The sequence below is a fragment of the Cyclopterus lumpus genome, chromosome 23, assembly GCF_009769545.1.
Source record: "Cyclopterus lumpus isolate fCycLum1 chromosome 23, fCycLum1.pri, whole genome shotgun sequence".
Taxonomy (NCBI): domain Eukaryota; kingdom Metazoa; phylum Chordata; class Actinopteri; order Perciformes; family Cyclopteridae; genus Cyclopterus; species Cyclopterus lumpus.
Genome location: NC_046988.1, coordinates 10556865 through 10581815, shown reverse-complemented (window position 1 = coordinate 10581815; position 24951 = coordinate 10556865). Strand labels below are relative to the sequence as shown.

The 24951-nt window shown below is 42.3% G+C and overlaps 1 protein-coding gene across 9 annotated transcripts in view; it reads right to left on the bottom strand.

Annotated features, from left to right (window-relative positions):
- Nucleotides 1-24951, bottom strand: part of dock4b (dedicator of cytokinesis 4b) — a 100239-nt gene that overhangs the window by 8098 nt on the left and 67190 nt on the right. For 6 of the 9 annotated variants that reach the window (XM_034526020.1, XM_034526021.1, XM_034526024.1 and 3 more), the window contains exons 27-48: nt 24039-24133; nt 23675-23750; nt 23068-23168; nt 22748-22806; nt 21922-22070; nt 21138-21223; nt 19381-19476; nt 19186-19246; nt 18354-18447; nt 17971-18119; nt 16645-16731; nt 16321-16425; nt 15919-16060; nt 13746-13912; nt 11844-11930; nt 10280-10456; nt 7281-7364; nt 6210-6329; nt 5814-5935; nt 4921-5041; nt 3295-3376; nt 1891-2000 (exon numbers count right to left, since the gene is read on the bottom strand). In XM_034526020.1, the coding sequence (XP_034381911.1) occupies nt 1891-2000; nt 3295-3376; nt 4921-5041; nt 5814-5935; nt 6210-6329; nt 7281-7364; nt 10280-10456; nt 11844-11930; nt 13746-13912; nt 15919-16060; nt 16321-16425; nt 16645-16731; nt 17971-18119; nt 18354-18447; nt 19186-19246; nt 19381-19476; nt 21138-21223; nt 21922-22070; nt 22748-22806; nt 23068-23168; nt 23675-23750; nt 24039-24133 (2370 nt within the window). The remainder of the gene's footprint in view (nt 1-1890; nt 2001-3294; nt 3377-4920; nt 5042-5813; nt 5936-6209; nt 6330-7280; nt 7365-10279; nt 10457-11843; nt 11931-13745; nt 13913-15918; nt 16061-16320; nt 16426-16644; nt 16732-17970; nt 18120-18353; nt 18448-19185; nt 19247-19380; nt 19477-21137; nt 21224-21921; nt 22071-22747; nt 22807-23067; nt 23169-23674; nt 23751-24038; nt 24134-24951) is intronic. The other 3 variants (XM_034526023.1, XM_034526029.1, XM_034526026.1) reach the window with 2 other exon arrangements.

Here is a 24951-nt window from a genome sequence, read left to right as displayed (position 1 = left end):
GCACACAGAAGAAATAGTCCAAATGACTGTCAAATATGTACAGCGTGAAACAGTGTATTTGAGATAACCTAAGTAAATTCCAGCTTTAAAGCAGAGAGGAATAATTGAATATTGAACGGTTAAAATAAATATCAAGGTGTGAAATTTATTCCCCCAGAAATTCAATAGAACAGACCGAGGGAGGCACAGATGGCAACAGAGTCAGAAAGACAAAGCACTGAATGCGTAATGACCTTTATGTCTAGCAGGGTGATATTTGTAGAATTGATGAGCACTACCGCTCCACCCCCAAAAATATATAGATCAGATTTTCTTTTCTTTTTGCAGTAAATGTTACCAGTGATCCATGTTTCTAATAATCAATGTTCCATTAGCTGCTAATAGCTGGTCTTTCACGGCTTTCAGGTTGGGAATAATTGCTTGGTCTCCCACCATCTATTCATCTGTAGAATAACAACGATTCTTTTGATTCAGCCCAAACGGGCTGTGAAAAACAGGTGAACTGTGCCAGCAGTGCTGACCGTGAGAGGCAAAGGAAGGGCCTTGAAAAAACAAACACAATATTTTTCTGGAACAGTAGCCTCGTCTCTCAGGAGAGAGAGTGTGATTCCGTTACATACCGCGCCCTTCAGCGAGAGAAGACGCTGCAATATCATGTTTTTATTGTTGGCTCTTGTTCTTGCATTACTGGAATGTTATCGATGGCGCTCTTTGAAAAACTGCAATTCTCAGCGACAAAAGAGCGGCGTCATGGCATGAGCCACTTTATCCGAAAACAGAAATCACCCATTGAGATATGCTGTGCAATACAAAATGGACCTGGATTTCTGCATTGCCCATTATCCATCAAAACGTACATCTAGATGTCTGTCTTATTCCAAATCACACTTTTGGTTCACAGGTGGAGCCAAGTGAGCTCGACATAAGAAGACACAACCGAAAAAATGAGTTTTCCTTTTCCATTAAAAAAATAGTGCACTGAATATAGAGCGTGGAAAGGGAAGGGTTTTCCCCATTCTGCATTCCCATTTCAAACTGTTCTTGGTATTATAGTCTCAGTGTTACATTATAGAAGCGAAGGCGGCTCTCAATACTACAAAACACATTAGCCTTGGCTGCCGTTGCTATGGAGAAGAGGAGCTGGAGGGAATTAAAAAACACTTTGTTGTTGCAGTGGGGAACGAAACGCAGCAACATAGTTGCTAAATGTATTATTGTTTTTCTGAACACTGTAATCTTAAACTTCTAATGTAACTAATCTTACGCTTGGTGACTGGATGCTACATTTCAAAACGCACCTTGGGAGTCGTGGCTAACTCCTCCCCTCACACTTTTATGTTCAGAGTTGCACCTTCAACTGTTTATTAAAGATGTTTTTCAAATGCGCCTCATATTGTCGACTGAAAATGACCCGCAACAACAACCTGTGGTGCCTGAACTGGCTCCGACTACTCCGTAACTCTATTGTGATTTGGGCTATGCTAAAAGTATTAGTACATAGTATTATATGCCAACATGACAATATTAGTTAGCAAATTAGATTTTTTATATTCATTTTTGGCATTATGTCTTCATTCGTCTTTTTCTAACCAAAATATAGGACTACAAATGTGACAGCAGGAGCACATTCTCAAACGTTCCACATACCAGCAGACATCTTTCCTCATTGTTTGGTCACTGAAAGGTCAAAAGATAATGTGTCTATTTTTTATCCACCTTATTCTTTGCATGCAAACAACCATCTGTTTTAATCTAAGGGGGACAGTTGCACTTTATTTGACTGGACAATCATTCTATACTGGAACACAAGCTATAATGTGCCATTCCTTCTGGTTATACCAACTACTGGTGTGTGTAGGTGAATGTGTGTGTGTGTGTGTGTGTGTCAACCTGTGCAGGATCCATAGGGTTGGGGAAGATGGCGCTGACCGGTCGGTCTCGTGGAGACAGACAGGCATTTTCTCTGGAATGCTTATGCTTCTCTGCCATCTGGGGTGAACCTGGAAGGGACGGTGTGAGACGTTAGAGCGGACGCGGACACACACACACACACACACACACACACAAATAGCAGCAAGGTGTTAGACTATTACCCACGAATACTGGCAATCAGGAAAGGCCAATCTCTCTCTCTCCCGCCAAGCCTCTCGACCATTCTTTCAGCCTCACTAGCTCTACGACATGATAAATGGCCCAACCTCCCTCTCTCTCTCTCTCTTTCCCCCCCCCCCCCCCCCCCCCACACCCCACACACACAAACACTCCTTCCTTCCTCCCTACTCGCCAAGCGCACTCCCGCACTTCCTCAGTTAGACTGAACAATTACAACAGACAGATGCACGTGCTAAACCTTGAAACCGAAATACGTGTAACACATGCATCGAGAGAAACACAAAAGCCCCCCCCCCCCCCCCACACACACACACACACACACGCTCAAAGTACTTGCTGGCACCATTTTCACAGCACTTCCCCTCAACTGGTATTAGCCACTGTATGGATCTTGATCCATTAGCAAATGCGATAGCACTTGGAGGGCTATCATACGAATATGAGATACCCATCGCTGGCTCTCATTCAGATAAGACCACACAAGCAATAATTCTCCACAGGCTTTATGGGTAGACAGAGGCCACTTTTATAAGGGCGCCACCCGCTGCCAGAAGCCTGCCAAAGGGGAGTGCATAAGCTTCCATAAACGTCTTCATATATCCTTACTGTTTATGATCTGGATCAGGCAGAAACACGTTTGAACACAGCGAGATAAGAGGGCAGACGGGGAAAACATTAGATATTCACACTGAAGAGAAGGCTTGGACGGCCCGGACTGGAGATTGTGTTGAGGTCCCAGAGAGATACTCCATAGAGCTCTAATCGTCTCTTACGCTCTCTTGCTGTGCATTTTCTCCATGTTTCTTTAAACAGCATGTGTCACCACCACGTCGCATCCCATTTCATTTTTCATCCCAGCTCATTTTGCATTCTCTCTATTTTTTTTTTTTTTACAGTCTCCAACTTTCCATTCAAACATGCCCCCTCGTCGTTTTCCTCCACCCAATCATCCTCTACTGCTTGTGTTCCCTGGCCGCCGTCTAACCTCGCTGGCCTCACCAGACAGGATGCTGCGGTGGTGTGAGAGAAGGTTGTGCCACCTAAAAGGGCAAAGGTTCAGTCTCCGTGTTCAGTGAGTCCAGCTGAACCTTTGTGTGAATCACTCTGGAGTGAAATATCAGCTAAAAGCCTAGAGTGTGTAACATTGTAAAATAAGTGCTTTCTGTGGAGGACCAGTCTCACCTCTGGCACTGGAAGGGGCTGAGCTGGTGACATTGGGCGAGGCAGAATGGTTGGAGCTGAGGCTTGAGGTAGACGGACTGGGCTGTAGGTGGGATGACAAAAACAACAACAACAACATCACTAACATGAACTAGAACATCATGAAATCACCTTACTTTATAATACGGCTTGAAAATAAACGTTGAGACATTTGTGAGGAAATCTTTCAGAGGGGCAAATAAATCTGTGAAGATATACGGTGCTCAATAATGAACACCATATATCTTGTTAATTTAATATGTACCAAAGAGGTCGTGCTGGCTGTGACTCAGGAGGTATAGAGGGCCGTCTACTAATTGAAAGAGTGTATCCACGTGTGAGTGTGAATGGGTGAATGTTGGCACGTAGTGTAATGGTGCTTCGAGTAGTTGGAAGAGGAGAAAGGCGCTATGTGAATGTGTGTCCATCCAAGTCCATAAAAACTACCTATGGTGGTTTTATGTGCTGGATTATTCTTAGCAGGGTTGCCAAGACAAGACACAGCGAGACTAAGCTAATTGGCTGTTGGTGACAGATTCATATTTAGGTATCATAATACTTCATAACTGCTGGTCACTCAATAAAATTTTGCAAAGATCAGAGTGTACTATAATTCCCACAGTTGTAATACATTCTACTCATTTTATCATGCATTACGATCAGTGTTAGAATGCATTATAATGTCATTAGACTAAGTGGCATTGGGTGCTGGAAGTGAAGTAATGACATTCCTGAGGTATTGGCAGACGACATTATAGGCTGGTTGTGAGTCACTACAAGTGGCTATTTTTTGCTTTAAGTGAAATATCAGGAAATCTATGCAAGAACGACATACAAAAAAAGTGATTAAACAATTCTTTATGATTTGTTAAGAATATTATTATATGACCATGTATAAGTGCTTATAGCGATTATTAGACGGTTCTATAAGCGATAAGTATCTTTGTAATTATTGTAGACATGGGCGTCATAGAAAGTGTCGTTACATCTTATCATCGAAAGGTGACGCTAGAAAAGACACAAAAAAAACCCTGTCGTTAAAATCTATGTACAATATATCGCAGTCTGCTACTGAAACCTTCTTAATATACATCTCCAGAAGGGTGGGGGTTAAAAGGCTAATGCACTTGTCTGTAAGATCATCATTCCGTGAAATGTACTTGATCTATAAAATAAAAGCTATGATGTTCAAGAATAACATTGACAACAGGATTTTTTTTCCTCTGGTGTTTGTGTCCGCGCCCGGTTATTCGAGGCCTGCCAGGTGCGCCGGACTGCTTGCCAGGAGTTGTCAGCAGCTTTCTGAATGGGCCAAATCTAGTTAGATTGCTGCCAAACTCCAGCAAGCTGCCTGGACGGACCACACAAAGCACTGTGTCCTATGTTGATAATCACAACAAATTGCTCGGGCGGACAAAGCTCTGAACGAGTGGAGAGGACGATAGAGAGAAAGGGTCAGAGGAGAAGAGAGATGAGGGTTAAAGTATTAAATAGTGATGCGCACGAAATCTGCGGGGAGCAGGAGGGCACATGTTTTGGGTATGGACTCAATCTGACCTTAAGCCACCTGTATGGGAAGGTATAGGGTGGGGGGGGGGGGGGGATTACCTGCATGTTGAAGACTTCATCCGAACTCTCTGATTGCCCTGTGATGTTACTGACTTCATTGGAGGCCTGAGACGAGAGAGAGGACGAGGAGTAGCGGTTCACCGCAGGGTAGCTAGGGAGGCTGAGGGCGACAGGAAGACAGAGGGCGATGGTTCAGGTGGCTTTTTTCGATAGAGACACGCCTTTTGGTATTTTGTATCCTGAGATTTCACTCACCAAAAATTCAGCATGAAAAGCCGAACAAAAGGGCAGGCAGGTAGGGAAAAAAGACAAACGGGGACAGAAAATGTCAGATCACAAGAAGATAATCGATGCTGCAATCACAGCATTCCATCAAACGACTTGTCAGACACAAGTGTAAAAGAAAGGTTAGAGAACAAACACTTTTTTTTTTTAAGGAAGGTTAAAGCAGAAGTCCTCACCAAAATACAGAACTAGTTTTTGTGTTGCCAAACAGAGAACAAAAAAGAAATCCAAACTCAATAAGTAAAACGTGAAATGCCACTGGGCGACTGAGGTGATGTGTGAGTCTGTATGGGCGGTTTTGTCCCCTGGGATCAGACTGTGGAGGAAGAATGTCGCAGGTAGACAGAGTGGCAGGGTCACTGAACACATCAAAATCTCACACACACACACACACACACACACACACACACACACACGCACTCACTCACTCACACACGCACGCACGCACGCACATGCGCACGCACAGTCTGCATGCCACACAGAAAAGAAGGAGGTGAGATGACGTCAGAGGGGACGCACAGAAAATATGAAGGGGAAACTTAATACTGAAGTATAAGAGCTTTTTGGATGCTTTTTACATTTCTAGGGAAAAAAGAAAGACAGAACATCAATAAAATACCCCCAAAAAATACAAAAGAGGTCATCACCTCCGCCTGGCAACCCCTCTGCCACCGTCTGGGCTGATGATGTTGGGCACAGAGTTCCTGCATGTTCGTGGGCTCCCGTTGGTGAAGTGCACCGGGCTTGCACGTACATAAGCCGGAAACTCCTGGGGTTGTAAATTGGAGAAGAGGCAGTGCACATGATTAAATGTTTCATGCCAGCATGAGGTATGTTAAAGTACACAAAAACAAGAACGAAGCATGTTTAATGAGGGGTGGCTTTCTCTGAGGACTAAAGGGGGTCACTCGGAAGTCTAAACACAGCGGTCGGCATCTGTTGTCACTCACAGCGTGCACTTCCATAACACGTTTAATGATATGAGTGAAATTGGATTATTAAAGATGTACTAAAGTGTCACCAGGTCTTGTTTTCTGGCTTACCTGTATGCCAAGACTGGATTTCATCAGATGGAACTGGTCCACTAACTTCTTGTGGAGAGGTCGCATATCCTGGGGAACATACTTCTCATGCACAGCGAGGCCGTACTCCAGAATGTGTGCCTGCAAAACGAAAGCTGATTAACGTCTCTGGATTTTTACAAACAAACCAAGTCGAGAGATAAACAGAGCTTTTTATTCCTCCGACTTCATCTGCAAATCTCCTGTGTAAATTGCTAAATATTTGGCTCATTTGTTCCAGACACTCTTGGTGAAAATTAGTCTGCAAATTCGGTGGAATACTTTCCACTTAACACTTTTAATTGCAAATTGATTTTGGGCAATTTAAAAAAAATTAATTGATTAATTAGATACAAGTAAATATCAAGCCAAGCTAATCTCACCAGATATAGGTACTCGAGCGTGGGCACTTTGGGTCTAAAAAAGGGCTATAATTATTATAATTATTGTTAGAGCTGGACCAAATAATTGCACCCGGGAAAATATTTCACTTAGTACATACCTTGGTGACAATTCTTTAGAAAAAAACAGTGTTAATGGATCCCTGTCAAAATGTATTGTATACGAACATGTTAACGATGAATACTGGTCAGACACAGGTATCTGCCCAGTTTCTGTTTGACGACCAGTTCCTCGCTTGTCCTGCATATTGAGAAAGCTCCATAACGAGCGTGTAAGTGGACCTCGAGTTGAGAGTGTTTTCGCCACACGTCGTTTTCCAAGATCAGGAATGAGCCGTCACACTCAATAAAACATGCCGTTTGCTACAAGGTGGCCTATTCCCCATCACGGTCTTTCCTTTGCATTGGACGCTCATTATGAGCACACACACACACACACACACACACACACACACACACACACACACACACACACACACACACACACACACACACACACACACACACACACACACACACACACACACACACACACACACACACACACACACACACACACACACACACACACACACACACACACACACACACACACACACACACACACACACACACACACACACACACACACACACACAATCTCCTTTATTACCTGTTCAAACATGAGTTCTCTCAGTCGGCCGATCTTCTCGCCATCCTCAGGGTGATTCATAATGTAGTCCTTCACAAAGAAGGCCTGTGTGCAGATAAAATGCAGAACATCTGTTATGCACTCACAGGGAGCTGACGGCGAGGCATTCGGCGCTGCAGTGTTACCTGAAGCCCCGCTGGGCTGACACGGTGAATTAGTGTCCACACATTCCTGTTTAAAACACTCAAGAACAAACCGAGCAAACTAACATCCAGCTCAAACGGGCTGTAATGCTCCTGTCGGGGTTTTTTTTGTGTTGTCATATTCCAAAATGCCACACAGTGGCTAAAAATAGAGAAACTGTGACAAATGGTGGGATCAAGGGAATGATTTTACTTTGATTCGAGGGGCAATTTTGGTCTCAAATTTTAAAAGCGTGCGTTCATGTAACCGCTTCCTGCTAAAGATCATGTGTCTCTTCAGAAACATCACACTTCTTGATTATGGGTTTCATAGTGCGCTTTCTTTTTGCTTCTCCAAGACATTTTCTTCAACAAAAAAAAAAAAAGACGACTTCAAGGAGAAACGGATAAGATGAGAAACGGCCTGGTCTGCTTTGAATGATCGTTTTTTTTTTTTTTGGTAACACCCGTACATTAAACGCCAGTCCTTCGCCGTTTACAATGCATTCGACACTTGTGATGCGTCAACAGATTCTGTTAAATCCTTTTCAATCTGCATCAGAGTACACAAAGAGGAGAGCCGACGAAAGGCACAGCTCGCAATCTGCTTTCGGATCTGCCACAGAGGGAGACTCGCACACAAAAATAAGGGTCGGAAGGGTGAAGTCCGGGGAGTTGGCTAAAAAAGATCAGCGTGGTTCCTCTCCCAAGGACACAGCTGCTTATCTCCAAAGAGACGGATCCAGATGACAGTTAAAGAGAGAAGATTCTCAACGCCGCTTCAAATGTGTCACACGGAGTAGAAGATGCCTTTCAATGAATGCGTGCGAAAATTATTATTCCAGACAACCATCCTCAGATGGCCGTCTTTTCAAGATAGATATTAGTATGCACTGCTCGTGATCGCACTTTACTCTTTTATTAAACCACGCGAAATAGATTGAAAAGAAAATCATTTTACTGCAGAAATGTTATTACAAGCGATGTTCTATAAAAGAGCCAATACGTTAGTACCAAGGCAGTCATTCTACAAGAGAGACGGGAAACTCCTTCCAAGGACCTTTGCAAATGGCAGCAAAAAAATCAAATAAAAAATCAATAAGCTTCCAATAAATGATGGAATTTTTTTTTTCGGGCTGCAGTGAGTGTGTCTTCGCCATAGAGTAGCTCAGTTAATCATTAGAAAAGTCCAATTAGAAATGGAACGCTAAGGGGGAGAGGGGAGGGGATAAATCAGACGGCACTCCCCCACAAGGGTTTCAACTTAAACTAAAGCAATACATCTGAAATACTAATAACGACGATCATTTTATTTGTGTTTGTTGCTTTATGGACTCATGAGTCTGGAATAAAAGAAACGTATAAAACCTCTGCAGCTGTCATTGGACATTATGCGGTCAAATTAATTGATTTATGACGTGCATCTCCGTGGGGCACTGCATGCGATGTTGCGCAAAGAAAAAGGAATGTTGTGCGTTTGCTGCAGACGCAGCCCCGTCTGTGTCCACCGCATGCTACAGAACTGAAATATGTGTGTTTTTGTGCATGTCTGAAATCAAAATACAAATTAACGAAAGCTGGAGATCAATCTTTACCTCGAGAAATGCCGTGTATACAATTATGCACAGAAATAAATGCATGATGATGCCAACAGTGATTACAAGTAAAAGGCTGCTCTGTAAGTATATTGGAAGCCAATAATCATTGAAATGTGCTATCGTTTTTTCTCACAAAATATCGGCAGTGAAGGTGGAAAGCACTTTAGCAACCTTTGTGGCTCTATCAAGTTTCCTACAAACCTTAATAGGCTACTTTTATACAGAAGCACGCTCTTCTGCACAACCACAAGGTACACTCAAAAATACACACACACACACAGTAAATGCCCACATACACACATACAGTAAATGCCCCCACACACACAGTAAATGCCCACATACACACATACAGTAAATGCCCACACACACACACACACACACACACACACACACACACACACACACACACACACACACACACACACACACACACACACACACACACAGTAAATGCCCACATACACACATACAGTAAATGCCCACACACAAAAAACACACACGCACACAAATGAACCCCCACAAACTCGCTACCCAGTGGAAATGGGTGGTTGCTATGCGACACGAGCAAGTCACTGAGTCCACTCAGTTTGTTGAGGGTAAAAAACATTTTTCGAAGCATTTTTCTGCAATTGAGCTCCTCCTGGTTGTGAAATTGTACTGCATTGTTATCCTGTAATTATCTTCTGTCAATGAGCTATTGGAGCGACAGCAGATACATATGTTAGTCAGTGGGATTGACCACATTCCAGATTTTCCTCCACCGATCTGTGTGTCGGTCTGTTACCACTTCAGCATATAATATAGCAGCTGCAGAAACACTCCAATCTCGTTCATTCTGCCATCATTAGCCATTAATTTCGCTATACTCCTTCCTTCCACTCCTAAATCTGCCATATTCTGACCTGATCCCTCTTTCTCCCGCATCCATCCATCAGCCAAACTCCTCATCCATCCATCCATCAGCCAACCCCCTCATCCATCCCTACATTACCCATCCATCTAATTTCCCCACCTCCACCTCTCCTGCTTTCCACTCATCTATCCATTCGGTCCAACATATCATTTACACCTTCACCTAGCCATTCATGTATCCACCCATCCATCTGTTCATCCACTACCTGTCTGTACGTTCTCCACTAAAACCCACCTTCATGGATCATTAAGCCATATGTCATCGCTCCTAAGTTCTGCCACGGTCTCAAAAACCCACCAACCTTATCCTCCATCCATCAATACATACCTCTTGGTAGCGGGCCAGCCCTCCGTTGACAGCGGCGTCGATGACCCCGTTGAGGCACATGGTGAGGGGGTTGATGTTCTGCATCTGCCGGCTCTGACACTGAGTGATCAATGTGCGTAATTGTAAGTTCTTGTTCTCGATCACCTCGATGGCGTTCTCCAGCGGGCTTACCTCCACCTGCGAAGGGGGATGTCGTAGATGAAATCTAAAAGGCTTTCAAGGGGCCACTTCTTCTATATCTCAATACATTTGGGCGCAAAAGTTATATGCCTCACATTTGCAAAAGAAGCAAACAAATGTTGGTTCACATTTCTTGCAAAAGTTTATATAGATATATATTTATATCTATATAAAAAGAAGCTGCAAACACAATACGGAAAAATCATCTTTTTGGTTTTACATGTTTGCTAATAGTTGCTTACACATCCAGCAGGTATGAGGCAACATTCACATTCATTTAGAGTTGTGGTTCTGCCACCTGATGTATGAATGTAATGTATAATGCATTTTCCTTTAACTCTATTTTTGGTCTCCACCAATTCCAGAGAGCAATATATTAAAAATCTACATTCACCAGCTAGCTGCTCTCTCTGTCTGTCTAAATATGGTGCGAGGCAAGTTGTGCCCAATGGATTTTATTTTTGTTTTGTTTTTTTACTGAAAAGTGCTGATGACATTGACACTGATGAGTGAAGTCAGACTATTTATCACTCTCTGCTACACCTTTTAAGTACACATAGCAATTTACACCTTTGTTAACACAATTAGATAATAGCAGATTTAAGTATAAGGCACGCACTGTATAATTGCAAACGCACACATATTTATTCCATGGTCACTTTTGCGTTTACTCATGGATACATAAAACAATGTTTTCCCCATTTATCCTGCATTTGTTTCTCTCTATTTCTTCCTCTGTCTCACAAAAAGCTGAATCCTCTTGCCAATACAGCTTTTGCCAGTTCGGTATTATAAATGCTATTGCACCGCATAACTATCGTAGAATAACACTGGGTTCACAATCCACGATTTCACACCACGCTCAGCAGCTATTCACTAGAAGATGTGCCAACAGGGATACTGTGTTATGTTTTGCATACGCTGGACAAACATTATTCAAAATCCTCCCACTGCTTAGAGATCTAAAGGACACGATCCAAGACAGAGAGCTTTTGAAGGGGTTTACGTGTAGTGATGGATTTATGCCAAATATGATAGTGATTCCAGGCTAAAGAATAAGTATTGGTAAAATGCCCCAATACAAAAATCAATTTTCTAAATTGGTCGTTGGCAATCAAAACAAAGCAATTAAGATTTTTAGCACGACATTTAATCTATTCCATGGAGGAAATGAAATGTGTCAAATCGCGCCACTAAAGTCATGACCCAGGTCATTATTGTTGTTCAATGAAGGGACTGAAATCAATAATTGGGTATTGGCTGGCAGTATTCTACATTGCAACCTGCAAAATTAAAGTGTATTGCGGTGGTGTCCCTTGTGTGAGATCCATGTGTGTTACAGTTATGTCTTCATGGTTATTTGATCAGAGGTGGTCACACTCACCAGCTCTCTCTTATCCACTTCAAACCAGCGGGAGATGCCTGGAAGACTCTGGACCAGAGTCAGCGTTGTCCTCTCCACCCACAGGCTCTGCATTAACACACAACACGTGCTTATCACACTTAAAAAATAAATAAATCCATAGTTGCTTATGCCTGATGCACGCATGCACTCCATCTCCTTGCAGACATCACAAAAATGTAATTACGTATACAGAGTTTGAGGGAAACATGTAGAGTACTGCTGCCAAAAACCCACTTGATGGAGCAGGTCGGATGTCATGTCTTATATCTCATATCATCATTCATGTTCCACCACTTACCAGCCAGCATGCTTGTCAATATACCAACATCCCACAAGGTCATTCTGACAGCACGTAAACTATAAAAAGTCCAGCATTCACTGCAGGCTATTAACATAACAGATTCATGCTATAGTGGAGCACCTGCAGTAACACTGTAGTGTTGTGAACCCATCGAGAGACCTGAATAGTTTCACCCAAAAAAAAAAAAAGCCTTAACCGCGGTCCACTTTATTTCCTCTTTTTATTGTCAAGCTACTGTTTCTAATGTCGAGAGTTAGCGCTCACTTTGAACCCAAACACAACTGAGAATCTCTAGGAGGCTGTGTCTTTGAGCTTCACGCTAACCTCAGTATTGCAAACATGTGTGCACAGTGACGATGCCGCCATGAAGCAGGCGTAATGTTTGCCATGTTCACGTGTTGACTTAGCATGTCAGCGTGCTGACATTTGCGAACTTCCACGGAAACAAATTTGATTTTATGTTTAGTTTAGAAGCCCGTGTTTTGCTCAAGGACACTCCAGCAGATGAGTGCTGACATGCAGCATCGACCCGGTGTCCTCAGTGTACCGGACGAAGGGCCTTCCGACTCGCTACACCACCCGGTGGCCCTTCATTGATTTTTGGCTTTTTAAGGCTAAGAAACCCACATGAACCCCTCGTGAAAAAACAAACAAACATGTATTACAGTGTAAGAGCAGGAAGTTGAAAAGTCTTAACCTCTCTGATAGAAACGTCTGTGTTGAATTTCTGAAACGGCTTTCTTTCCTACTTTGTTATGGCTGATCACACCATACTGGCTGCTGCGCACTCCTGTCACCATGCACACATTTATCATACATTTTATTCCCACCTGAGGTCCAGAGATATTCAGCCCTGATGGAAATGAGATATTGTAATTCAATTTGGCCAAATGGCTTTGATGGAACTGAGATGAAATGACTGCATGGGGCGTGAGTGTATTGATATTGAATATTTATGAGTCTCATATCAGGGTCTTTGCGGTGCGCGTATGCACGTGTTTAGAGTATGTGCAGCTGTGTGGGTTTGCATGTGTGACTGAATCAAGCTCCTAAGACTTCATTCTGACGAGTACCGAAGCATAATTAGTCTTCGTGGACACATGATGAATAAAACATCCGTTATCCTCCAGCTCATACGTGGGCTCAGGGTCAACCTATCATTACCTACAGAAGCCTATGATCTATGAACAAGGTAGAGAAGGAGGAAAATGAAGCAGTTTCACTTCGGTTAGCTGTGAAAAAATGCTAATAATCATAAATGTTTCATTTGAAATTTTTTTTTTTAAACAACATTGCTTACTCGTTATTTAATAGCACATGGCATATTGCAGATACTCCACAAGCTGTAAAAGCCTGCGATTTCATTATCTTTTGTTTGTTTGGAGTGGATGAAATTACACAAATGCAGAGAAATGTCTATCATATTGCCCTCTCACCGTGTGTGTGTGTGTGTGTGTGTGTGTGTGTGTGTGTGTGTTGTGCAAATGCATCTACTTTATGTGCTTTGTGAGCCAATGTCCATCATCTTCATAATCTTTCTTCCCAGTGAATTCCTTCTTTCCCCACCCCCCCCCCCGTACCTTGAATTCATTCTCTTTGTCTTTGGTGCCCTTGTGGAAGGGTCGGTCATATCTGAACCTCCAGATGTGATTGAACTTGTAGAAGCTTTTGATGTTGTCAGGCACTCCGTCTCGCTGCAGCACGTCCTGACTCTCTGGGATGGGGGTTACAGCATAGATCTGCAGGTCTGGAAGCACCGGAAGTTAAGGAAAGTGCAAGGGAGTGACACGGGAAAGCACTGCGGACTGGAACTCGCAACAAATCTCCAGTGACCAGAAAGAACATGGGAGATTGCAGATAGGCTCACACAGAGGACACGGACACACACAGGCAGGGCTTTACAGGGTGATTAAGTAGATAAGTACATCTCCCCTGCAATATATACACTACACACTTTGATCTACATCCACATGGCGACAATACCCTGCCAAGGTTATATTATTAGGGGCCAACACATCCAATATAACAATACCTGGACCTAAACCAAGGATGCCTCACAATACTACACATAAATAAATAAATAAATAAATACAGTAAGTCCTCTGTTGGAGGCATACGCCACATACGTCATGCTTGTACACAATCAGTGCACTCAGACCCCAAAAAAAGAAGAACACAGTATCAGGAGGACTAAACATAGAGACGTATTGTAAAATGCAACAGAAAAAGAAAAAAGTCATTGTGAGCAGTGGGAGAGAATAGAGGTGCAGGACGTGATGCAGTGTCTGTCGGCGCTGCTCGGGCTCACCTTCACCACAAGCACCCCCCTGCGCCCATGAGCGACTTGACCAGAGAAATATGAGTTAGGACAGCTAATGTACATACATTCATATGCATGAGTGTTTGCAGCAAGGGTATACAGATGGGTGGGCGAGCTCAGAGACTGTATTGATTAGCGTGTGAATAACACAGAGGTGTCCTAATTCACTCAGACGATCCCCGTCCTTTTCAGTAAGGGGAGCACACACAAGCAAACACCTCACACGCATACATTATGGAAGAAAAAAAAAAGAAGAAGAAAGCAGACCGTCTTAAACATGTCTCTCTGTCCTCCATCTGGCTGTTCTCTGGAGTCACTGTGCCATTATGCCACTAAGTCTTTGCTTTTCTCTCTTTCTTCCTCTATATAGGCCAACAGTTGTCCCATACATCAGTGTGAATTATTAAAAAGGCTCCCATATTGTACAGCTGAATTTGAAATGAAGAGCGTAGCTCTCGATGTGAGTCGGCGCCTTGATTTATGTGAGGGTGTGTGTTTGGTTTCAGAAGTGGGGGCACACAAAATGAAGCCAAGCACAAACAAAAAGGTGTGAGAGTCTCACAGGACTTTAGGCAGGCACAGAAGTCTTTCCTTAGTCACGTGATCCACACTCCCGTCATAAATGTACGGAAATAAACATTTCTGCTGGGAATTCTGTACGTTTCTATCATATCTGTATTATATATTAGATTACATTTGGCGTTTTTATAATGTTTAACACGTATGAGAAATGTTTTGTAATTATTAATACTTACTTGAGTATCGTAAGATTCATAATGTTGAATTTCTCTTTAAAACAGTGCTTATGTATGATTGATTACTTTTTAGGTGAGTATGAACTGTAACTTGAGTTGATAATTAGTACCTTTATGTTCCTAAAACAGCCAACAATCAGAAGTGAAGGCAGACACAAACCCAAGGTAAAAGAATCCTTGAGGCACACGCTGCTGCTTTTAAGCCTATTGCGCACAATGAAATAACTGAGGCACCCCAGTGACTGTCGTTTCAATATTTATATCCTTCTAGAGCTTCACTTATTATGACAGCGCTTTCTTGTATGAGGTTCAATATGCTGCACATAACAGTCAGAACCGTATGTGCGTGTGCGTGTGTGTGTGTTCTTGTGAATGAGCCTTTGATGATGACAAGAAAGAGTTTGCGAAAGATGGAAGGATAGAAGCACGTGCTTCATTACAGGTAATTACGTGGATGTAAACACAAAGCACGCTGTGTGGAAGCCTCCGTGTGTATACGTGCATGCGTGTGTGTGTGTGCGTGTGTGTGTGTGCGTGCATACATGCGTGTGCACATGTGAATCCATCCCGTGCTGTTGTAATTTTTTTTTATGCATTTCCGCACATTTGACTGTCATCTCAGCATGGTCAACGCTTGTGGATTAATTATGTATGCGCCTCTGTCTATAGGAAGGATACACTGCGCGTCTGCCTGGTATATGGTCTGGTCGGGCTGGTTGACATGCTGCATGGCGATGGCGTGGGGAAACTCGTTGAGCATCCGCTGCTGGAAAGCCTCCAGTCGCTCGTAGTCATGGCCGCGGCACACAAACTCTTTATTCTGCAGAGGAGGAGCAGAGCGCAGCGTGGGGTTATCTTGACATCTAGCGGCCGCACACTGCAACTGCAGCTGACAGCTGCAAACTCCACCAAGTTACATCCGGCATTGAATAAGAGTTGCTGAATGTCACCCGACACTAGAGGAGTCTTATATAAGAAAAGTTCATCCTTCCTGTAGGTCTCCATCTTCTTTGGAGCGGGTGAAAGTATCACTCTATTCAAAATGCTACGGACAAAGAGGAAATATGGAGATTTATTTACCCGTAAGAAGAAAGGAAACTTCTTTCCATAGAAGCCCACTCTGAAAAATTCAGGTTCTAGTCTTTGCTGGTCCATGATCTTGTCATAGAGGGAGGCTTCCATCATCTGGCAATGGAAATAAATGACAATAATAAATATAAACCCAACATTGTGCAATCAATAAGGACTTTGGTGCATTGACAAAAGCATAATAGATAAATTAGTTGGCACACAATATGAATAAAAGTACTTATTTTTCCTCAATGACCTCATCATCACATGGTAAGACTTCAACTAACAAAGCTTCTTCAGTCTCTATATATTGTTCATTATAAAACAACTCACCCTCATCTTGCTCAAGTTCCTGTAGTCGTAGTAGGACTCATATTGGTCCGCCAGCTCTCTGCACAGGATGATGCCATTCTCCCAACACTGAAGACATGAAGACACACACACACACACACACACACACAGTCATCGTCACGCTCACCGTGTCCCGTCTCAAAAGGAAGCAAATATAGAATATAGGATGGAAGGTCATGCCTATCCTTTTGATTGACGAGCAAATATGAACAGAAGTCGCTCTGCAGTGGTGCTGCTAGACTGTCGTTATCCCACCGGATGGCACTGGTGAACCAAAAATATCAAGAGCTGAATCTAACCTCTTCATGCAGGTACACGCAGCACCCAGCCATCTTGCTAATTAAATGAAAAGCTTTCCTTTTGCGCCGCCTCCTGATCTCCGTGTGGCAGCACGGGCAGATGGTATAGCTTGTGAGAATTAAGGGAAATTGGTCTATGAGTAACGAGGGTGGCAGTTTTAATGATATTATTATGTTATGTTATTTTTTTCAGGGATGCTGTTGTGTTTTTTTTTTTTTTGTGTGTGTTCATGTCTGAGATTTTGGAGGGTTTTAATTATGGCACAATACCTTGAGAGGGCAGAACAGCGGCGAAAGGTAGTTAGGACAGAGATAACATCAGCAGAGAGGAGTAGTGGGAGAAGGTTCCTCGAGGAACAGAAAGCAAAGCCTGTGAACTACTTCTCAAATTCGACTGCATGCTGAACCAGTTGAGGTCTGTTTAAGCTGACAATCTCACTGTTTATTCTTAGCAGCTGCCCAAACCACAAGACCACCAACGTCAGTCACGCTTCGCCCGCAAGTCTTGCCGTCATCGTCTCCCACAATATTTCTGAAAGGAATTATTGTGTAGGATATTGTAGGACGATATGGATCCTGCTTTAATTACAGCCACCAGAGATTCCTCTGATTAAACCGAGGATGTGTTGATGCCTCGAGCCGTTGTCACAGTTCACTACAGGTAGAAATTAAATCTCTAACCGCAAGTCATACGTATTGCTGTTGCTGTGTACAGCTCACAGCTCTGCTTCCTTATGAGGGGATTTCATTTCATGTGAATGATAGGCGGGGGAACTCCTCCTCCTCGCCCTCAATCTTCTGTCCATGAGTATTAATGTTTAATGTTAAAGCTTATGAGCTTAAATTCCATGTATTTATAACTGCTATGTATTCATGTGAGCTTGTAGATACCAACATAGCATTAAGCTCCATGCAACTGTCTTCATGTACCCAGTGCTGCAGTGCGTGACAAAAGGGCTGAAGAGAGGAAATGTCAAACAAGAACCTTTCCGTTTGCGTTGAAGCTTACCTTCCCCCTGTCGAAGTTCTGGACGATAGTGAGGTGCAGATACTCCTTCCTTTGCCACTCGCTCTGCATGGGGTAGTTAAGGAACTCTCTGAGCGGCCTTTCTGACCATTCCAGTAGCTCATCGTACAGCAGCAGGGTGTACGATGCCTCTGTGGCACACAGAAACACAAACAAACAGTCACGAGATTGCATGCATATTATGGGAGCAGTTCAGGGAACACATTGGGATATTTCCGTCGTTGTAAATATGAAAATGATTGTTACAAAAGGTGCAACTTAGTCTACATGATGATTTATTCACACTGAACACACTAAGGAACAAATGTGTGTGTGGAAAATGAGTCACATACAGTAGGATCAACCCCCCCCACACACACACGTACCTGTGTAGTTTTGTGCTTTAAAGTGCAGGTCGTACAGTTTGTGAATGTAGCGGATGTACATCTCCTCTTTGTTGAGCTCAGTTTTGTAGAAGTTCTGGAAGGGGGCAGTAGGTGGTTCAGCGATGGTTAGGGACAAAGCAATCGAAAGAAAGCGAGAGGGATTAAGAAAATTATAGAGGGAGTCGGAGATGCACACGAGGAGAACTTTGAGAAAGTGACAGAGTGTTCTATGGTAGCGGAGGTGCAACAATATATTTTAGCTGCTGAATAGCAGCGACTTCTGATCCATCTGCCTACACAACCGGGAACTCTTCCAGATGGCTGCAGTTACATAAGGAAAACCTAGTAGGCAAAAGGGCTTTACAATAGAAACAATAGAGTTGTGTTACGTCTATGAGTCAACAACATGAAATATACTTAGTTTCCACAATATTAAACGGAAAACACACAACTATAAAGTTATGTTTAACAGCCTGAACTGAAGAAATCACACACTTAATAGGACTCTTAATAGCAACAATTAGGGCAGATTAAACCATTTCAGTGTGATTACTATGCTCATATATTTAATATATGAAGATTGCTCCAATACTTTAAGATGGAAAACCTAGGAAAAAAACGTAAGCCGTTTTTAAAAAGTCTTTATGCAAAAATATATATATATATATATATATATTTTAAAAAAACACTTATTGTTGCTGTTGCCAAGAGTTGGTTAAGGTGAACTTAACATACAAAGTGGATGGATGCTTTAAGACAATAATTCGTCAGAAATCACTCGCTTATGCAGATTTAGACAATCAAACAGACTCTTGGAGTGACAGCTACTCACCAGTAAACTGACAGTACATCCAATCTTCTTTCCATCCACTTCTCCCAGTTTCATACAATCCCTGTTAGAGAAACACCATCAGACATGCAAAGCAATGATTGAAAAACTAATAATATTAATAAATCACAAACGCGATTTAAATTGATTCATCACGTATATATGCATGTGCCCGAGAGTGTAGGCGTGCACTCTCACCTGTAGTCCAGCAGCCTCTCCATTAAGCGGGTGACGGTAGCGATCAGAGAGATGCCACTCTCCCTCCAGGTCTCTCTCTCAATCTTCTTCAGCAGGCTGAGGGGACGAGACGGAGAGATGTTGAGATCAAAGAGACGAGCGATAAAAGAGAGCAAATGGGAAAGGAAAGGTGGTGGAGGGGGTGGGTTAGGGGAAAGGGAAGAAGAAATTACTAGAAAAGAAAAGGCGGGCGAAGGAAACACCAGTATCACCTATGCTTACTGGCCTGCCTGAGGGAGTTAACCATATAAAAGACCCACGGGGGCGAAAAAATTATAATAAATCACAATAGCTGATATACTGTTTTGCCACCTAGATAGATATTTGTTATTCGATTGGTTATCTCAACTGGACACACACATTTACAGCCAAAATGGAGTTATACCCTGCCCTGCTGTTCCCCCTCACACAGACGACATAGAGAGGACATAGAGGAGAGTCTTACCTAGGGTACGGACCAAACAGAGGAATTCTACTCCAGGCGGGAAGCATAGGCGGAATAAATTAATATTAATACGATTAATATCAGCACACACTCACACAGGTTAGTTAAGGGGTTAGCGGGGTTAGTATGAGGAAAATAAACTTAAACATCAAATCAATTAAGCAAGAAAATATAAACGTAGGCTAAAATCATAATCATAAGCATCGGATAATTGCATTTAAATAATAATGATCCCTAATGAATACTTATATCCTGTTGCACAATATGGATTAGAGATATCTTAATAATATGCAGTGACATCACACTGTTTTCTGTGATGTTTCACACAAAGAAATGGTGGGAAAGAGAATGACTGACTATGAGAGACAGCGGGACAATTACAGTAGATGAATATTGATAAACTATTGATCACAATTTGATTCACATCTATGCAATAGTAAAATCAACGTACGTGTGTGTGTGAATCAAAAGAAATGGCTTCATATAATGCAAGAATGTTGTTTTGGAAGCTAAGTTGAAATGTAGGGCCAAATAGGGCCCTTGTGAAGGTGGACATAAAAATATGAACAGGCAAAAAATGAAGTAGGGATACACACATACACACATACACACACGCACACACACACACACATTAGCGTGAGCACATACACTAAGAATGCAGAAGCACAGACCTGGAGACACAAGGACAGAGTGGACCGGGACTGGCCACAGAGGAGGTTTGAGTGAATATGAAGGTGAATAATGATCACTTACCTCTCATTATTATTCCAACAATAAGCAACTACCCACTGCCTATTCTTTTATACTAGTAACTTTTTTTTTTGACAGCATATCCTGTAATCTACCAATCAGTTTAAGACATTTAACAGTTTTTATATTCAGGTAAACAAGCGTTCCCTGAGCAGTAACGCTGTTATCTGTGCTGTTTGGCTACCAGGGTTAAAAGGAAGGCATGTCCACTTTCAGATAAAGCGGCCGCTTACTGCGAGTTGCAGCCGCATCATTAAGGTCGTTGAACTCAATAAACAGCTATTTTGTATGCTGGTGGAAGTTTCCTGGTATACTGAACTGGCATCTTTATTTAAGCATTTACTGTGATTTTACTGCTAGTTCTTGAGTGGCTCTATGGGACGCATTACATAACCCACTGCCCCCCCTAATACAACCCCTTTTCCTTTCAAATCCGAGGTAATTAGATGTAAGTAATTATGCACCCATGCGCCCCACTTCTCCATATTTCCCCTTCCTATCGCTGTTCCTTTCTCTAACTCACATGCTGTTGAAGAGCTCCCTGTACGTCTCATCTCCTTTGCCCTCAGACATCAGGCTGTCCAGCTTGTCGATCAGCTTGGCCTCCACCTGCGAGAAAGAAAAAACATGTCGATCTCAAAGGGGCTGCCAGTTCAAACGATAACGGTGAAATGGCGAGGGGAGGCGCAGCAGCCCGGGTGGTTTAGAGCTTGAAACGCAGCGGCGTGGTCGATTCACATCCCTTCACGTCAAAGTCAGTCACGTGTCAAAGAAGAGGCAAAATGTTATTACTTTTATTTTCACCATCGCCGGAGTGCAAGCTGGTGGGGGAAAGAATACCTTATCCTCCTTGTCAACTGTGAGTCGCATCACCACTCATTATTTCACACAGAAATCTAATTTTGCATGTAATACATTTATGTGTTATCTAAATTGAAATTGACAGTGGCAATAATGTGGGTGTCTTCTATTATAAACAAATTACCTCAAAGCTTAGCAGCTCGCATTACTATAGTTAAATTGTTGCCCTTACACTGTAACACACAATCACTCAAACATATTTCATATTCACAGTTCTGATAATTTGATGATGAGAATATTAAATAAGCGTTATGTGGAAAGCATATGTTTGCTATTAACAAAAACGTTGTGACATAATAATAATAATAATAATAATAATAATAATAATAATGCATTTAATTTATATAGCGCTTTTCATAATGTGCCTTTTTGACAGAGTGCATGCATGCGAGGGTTAAACGCGCAATTCAATTTCAGCAAAGTTCATCTCTTTAGAACCTTTATACCTGTTTGAAATTGCCACTGCGTCTCTGCTCCCAGTCCATCATGTCATGGAAGATGGGGATCATGACATTCCTCAGATCAGGCTGAGGCACCAGCGTCACCTCCAGGAATGGACCAATCATCGCTGGGATGAAGTTCAACTTGTGTTCCCCTGGAGGAGAGACAGAAGTCAACATGGAGGTTCACTTCATCCCTGATAACAGCGTGTTGTTTGTTTCAGAGGCAATTTGGCCAACTCTGCTCTAATTTCAAGCACGGCACTGCACTCTCACCAAATTTATGCAGTATTTTAAATAACAATCGCAGCGTCTGTGTTACTTGAAATGCATTAGTGTTAGTGGGCACACTTCCATTCATATTGACCTCAAATACAACACGAATAAAGGGACTTCAAAAACGGTGGGCAAAAACACACAGAAATACTATAAAAACGACTAATAAAAAACACAAAATTGCACAGATCCATCACAAACTCGGAGCAGAACAAAAGGTTAAGAGCACCCATTTGGTTGCCATGGTTACATATAGTTGTTGGGATAAAGAAAAAAGGCTGAGTGTTTTTTTCTATTTCTATTTACAGATAAATAAGATAAATAATACAATAATACAATTTATTTGTCTCTACTTTCTCTGCTTCTGAATATAAATATGGTGATATATGTACAGACATGTGGTGAGAGAAACCTACTGCTGGACTGGAATCCTTTGTTTGCAGCACCACTTGGAATAAGTTAAATGTTACGGAGTCCCTTCTAAACAACCTCTCGTGGGTTTCAGGAATACATTTACACTCCATGTGAACCATGTTGAAATATGTTATCATCTTACCTAAATTCTGCCACATGCTGAAGATCTCACAGCCCATCATCACCCTCATGTCTCCATACCTGCATGATAGCATGTCATTGTTAGAAATGTGTGCTTGCTGAAGGCAAATACCAAGAGAAGCAGTGAGCATGTAGCCTGTACATTGTGTGTGGCCTGCAGTATTCTGTGTGTGTGTGTGTGTGTGTGTGTGTGTGTGTGTGTATGTATATATATATATATATATATATATATATATATATATATATATATATATATATATAATCACCAGTGAGAGCAAAAAGAAAGCAGAGTGCACACATTTGCAAACAACCAGAACTCACTTTTCCAGAATCTTCTTCCTCTTGGAGGGAGAGAAGGACTCCAGCTGAAGACAGGGCTGGTTGATAAATATAACAGACAGATAGAAGTACGAGTCCCACACCTGAAAAAAGACAGCAAACAAAGTGCATCATGTCAACGCTGTGCAAGACAACTTCCTTCTCCAGCTTGAGTAAACAAGATAATTTGCAGCAGGTGTCCATGGATTTTACTTTTTAGTGACATGTTGAAGAGCAACAGCTGCTCATTTCAGTCACAAAGTGGAGTATCACATTCATTCCAGTTAATTCTATAGTCTATTGTAAGCCTCTGACTAACGGTATTAGCTCTGATTTATGTCTGTGTCCTTTTGTTTTGAAACTTGTGGTGCACAAAAATAAATGAATTAATTACTTGTATTATAAATATGAATCTTGCTGCCAGTCTATTTGTGTGCGAGTGTGTGTCGGTGAGGCTGTTTGATATTGAAACAGCTTTGTTGTACTCTAGCCCTGTTTAGATACACCCACCCACCCACACACACACACACACACACACATCCACACACACACACACACACACACACACACACACATCCACACACACACACACACATCCACAGCCTCCTACCTTGTAGTCAAACTTGTCGTTGAGGAAGTTCTTCCTCAGAGCGTCAGAAAGGTAGAGGACAGTTGTGATGATGACACTAAAAGAAGAGAAAGAGAGGAAGAGTTGGAACAAATCACCTTGAACAATGTACATGCTATTCAGACGGCCCATTTGTAGAGTGATAGTGCACCGATGAAAGGAAAGAGACATTTGGAGTTACGTCCCATAATAATGAGGTTCAAATATTGAAATCACATTGACCTTTTGAAGGGGACTGTCGAGAGGTGGAACACACCGTCGATGGAGAGAGACGAGGCTCTGCACTGTTAAGCAGATGAGAGCCGTGTCTGTGTGTGTGGACGTGTGTGTGTGTGTGAGCTCTTACTTGTTGGTGACCAACCGCATGACGGTCCAGTCCTTAGAAAACATTTCTGGTCGGATTAGGATCCTGAAGACCGTGAAGATCTGAAGGAGAAAGTCCTGGGATACACACATACACACACACAGCAAAACACGTTGTCATTGGAAATCAATCGTGTCAGGCTGGTGCTCCATTTCAAACCAGTCGCTGCATCTGTGAACGGTGGTGAAACATTCCCAAATCAAGACTCTGTGCATATCACACCACAGTTCACTCAATTAGGATTGAACACGTTTATTGATTATTGTTTTATAACACCCTCACAGGTGTTTTGGTGCATACATCTAATTACATTTGGGTGTAATCACAGGGGCAGAAAAGAAGAATAGCATTGTGGACATTACATTTTCAAATCCATTGAAAGTGAATTTGAAATCTAAGGATTAGTGTGTAGTATGGAATCAAATGCAGTCGATGTACGTCTCTCTCCATGGTGCTGAAATGATGAAATCCAGTGTCTCTCAGTTTAAATCCATTTTGGTTGCTTATCTTTAAGAAATTTCCACCTGGGATGAATAAAGTACATATCTAATCTAATCTATTGTATCGTCACATCTCAATGTGTTGTTTTTCCATTGGTTACTCAATGTTTTCCAGGCACTTTCTTCAGATACTTTTGAGCTAATGAGATCACATTGCCTCTCTACTTTCTCTGACATTTCTCACTGAGATGAACTTGTGACACAATTACCTTTCTTCTGTGTGCCTGTCCCCTCTGCTCTTTTTCATTGTCTATTTTGCTGCTGCTGACCTCGCCGTGGAGCTCAATAATATGCGCACATTTGCACATGGAAGCACACAGGGATACAAATACTCATATGCACATGTACATATATGTCAAAAGAGAGAGCGAGAGAGAGAAATTGATGTGGTGGTC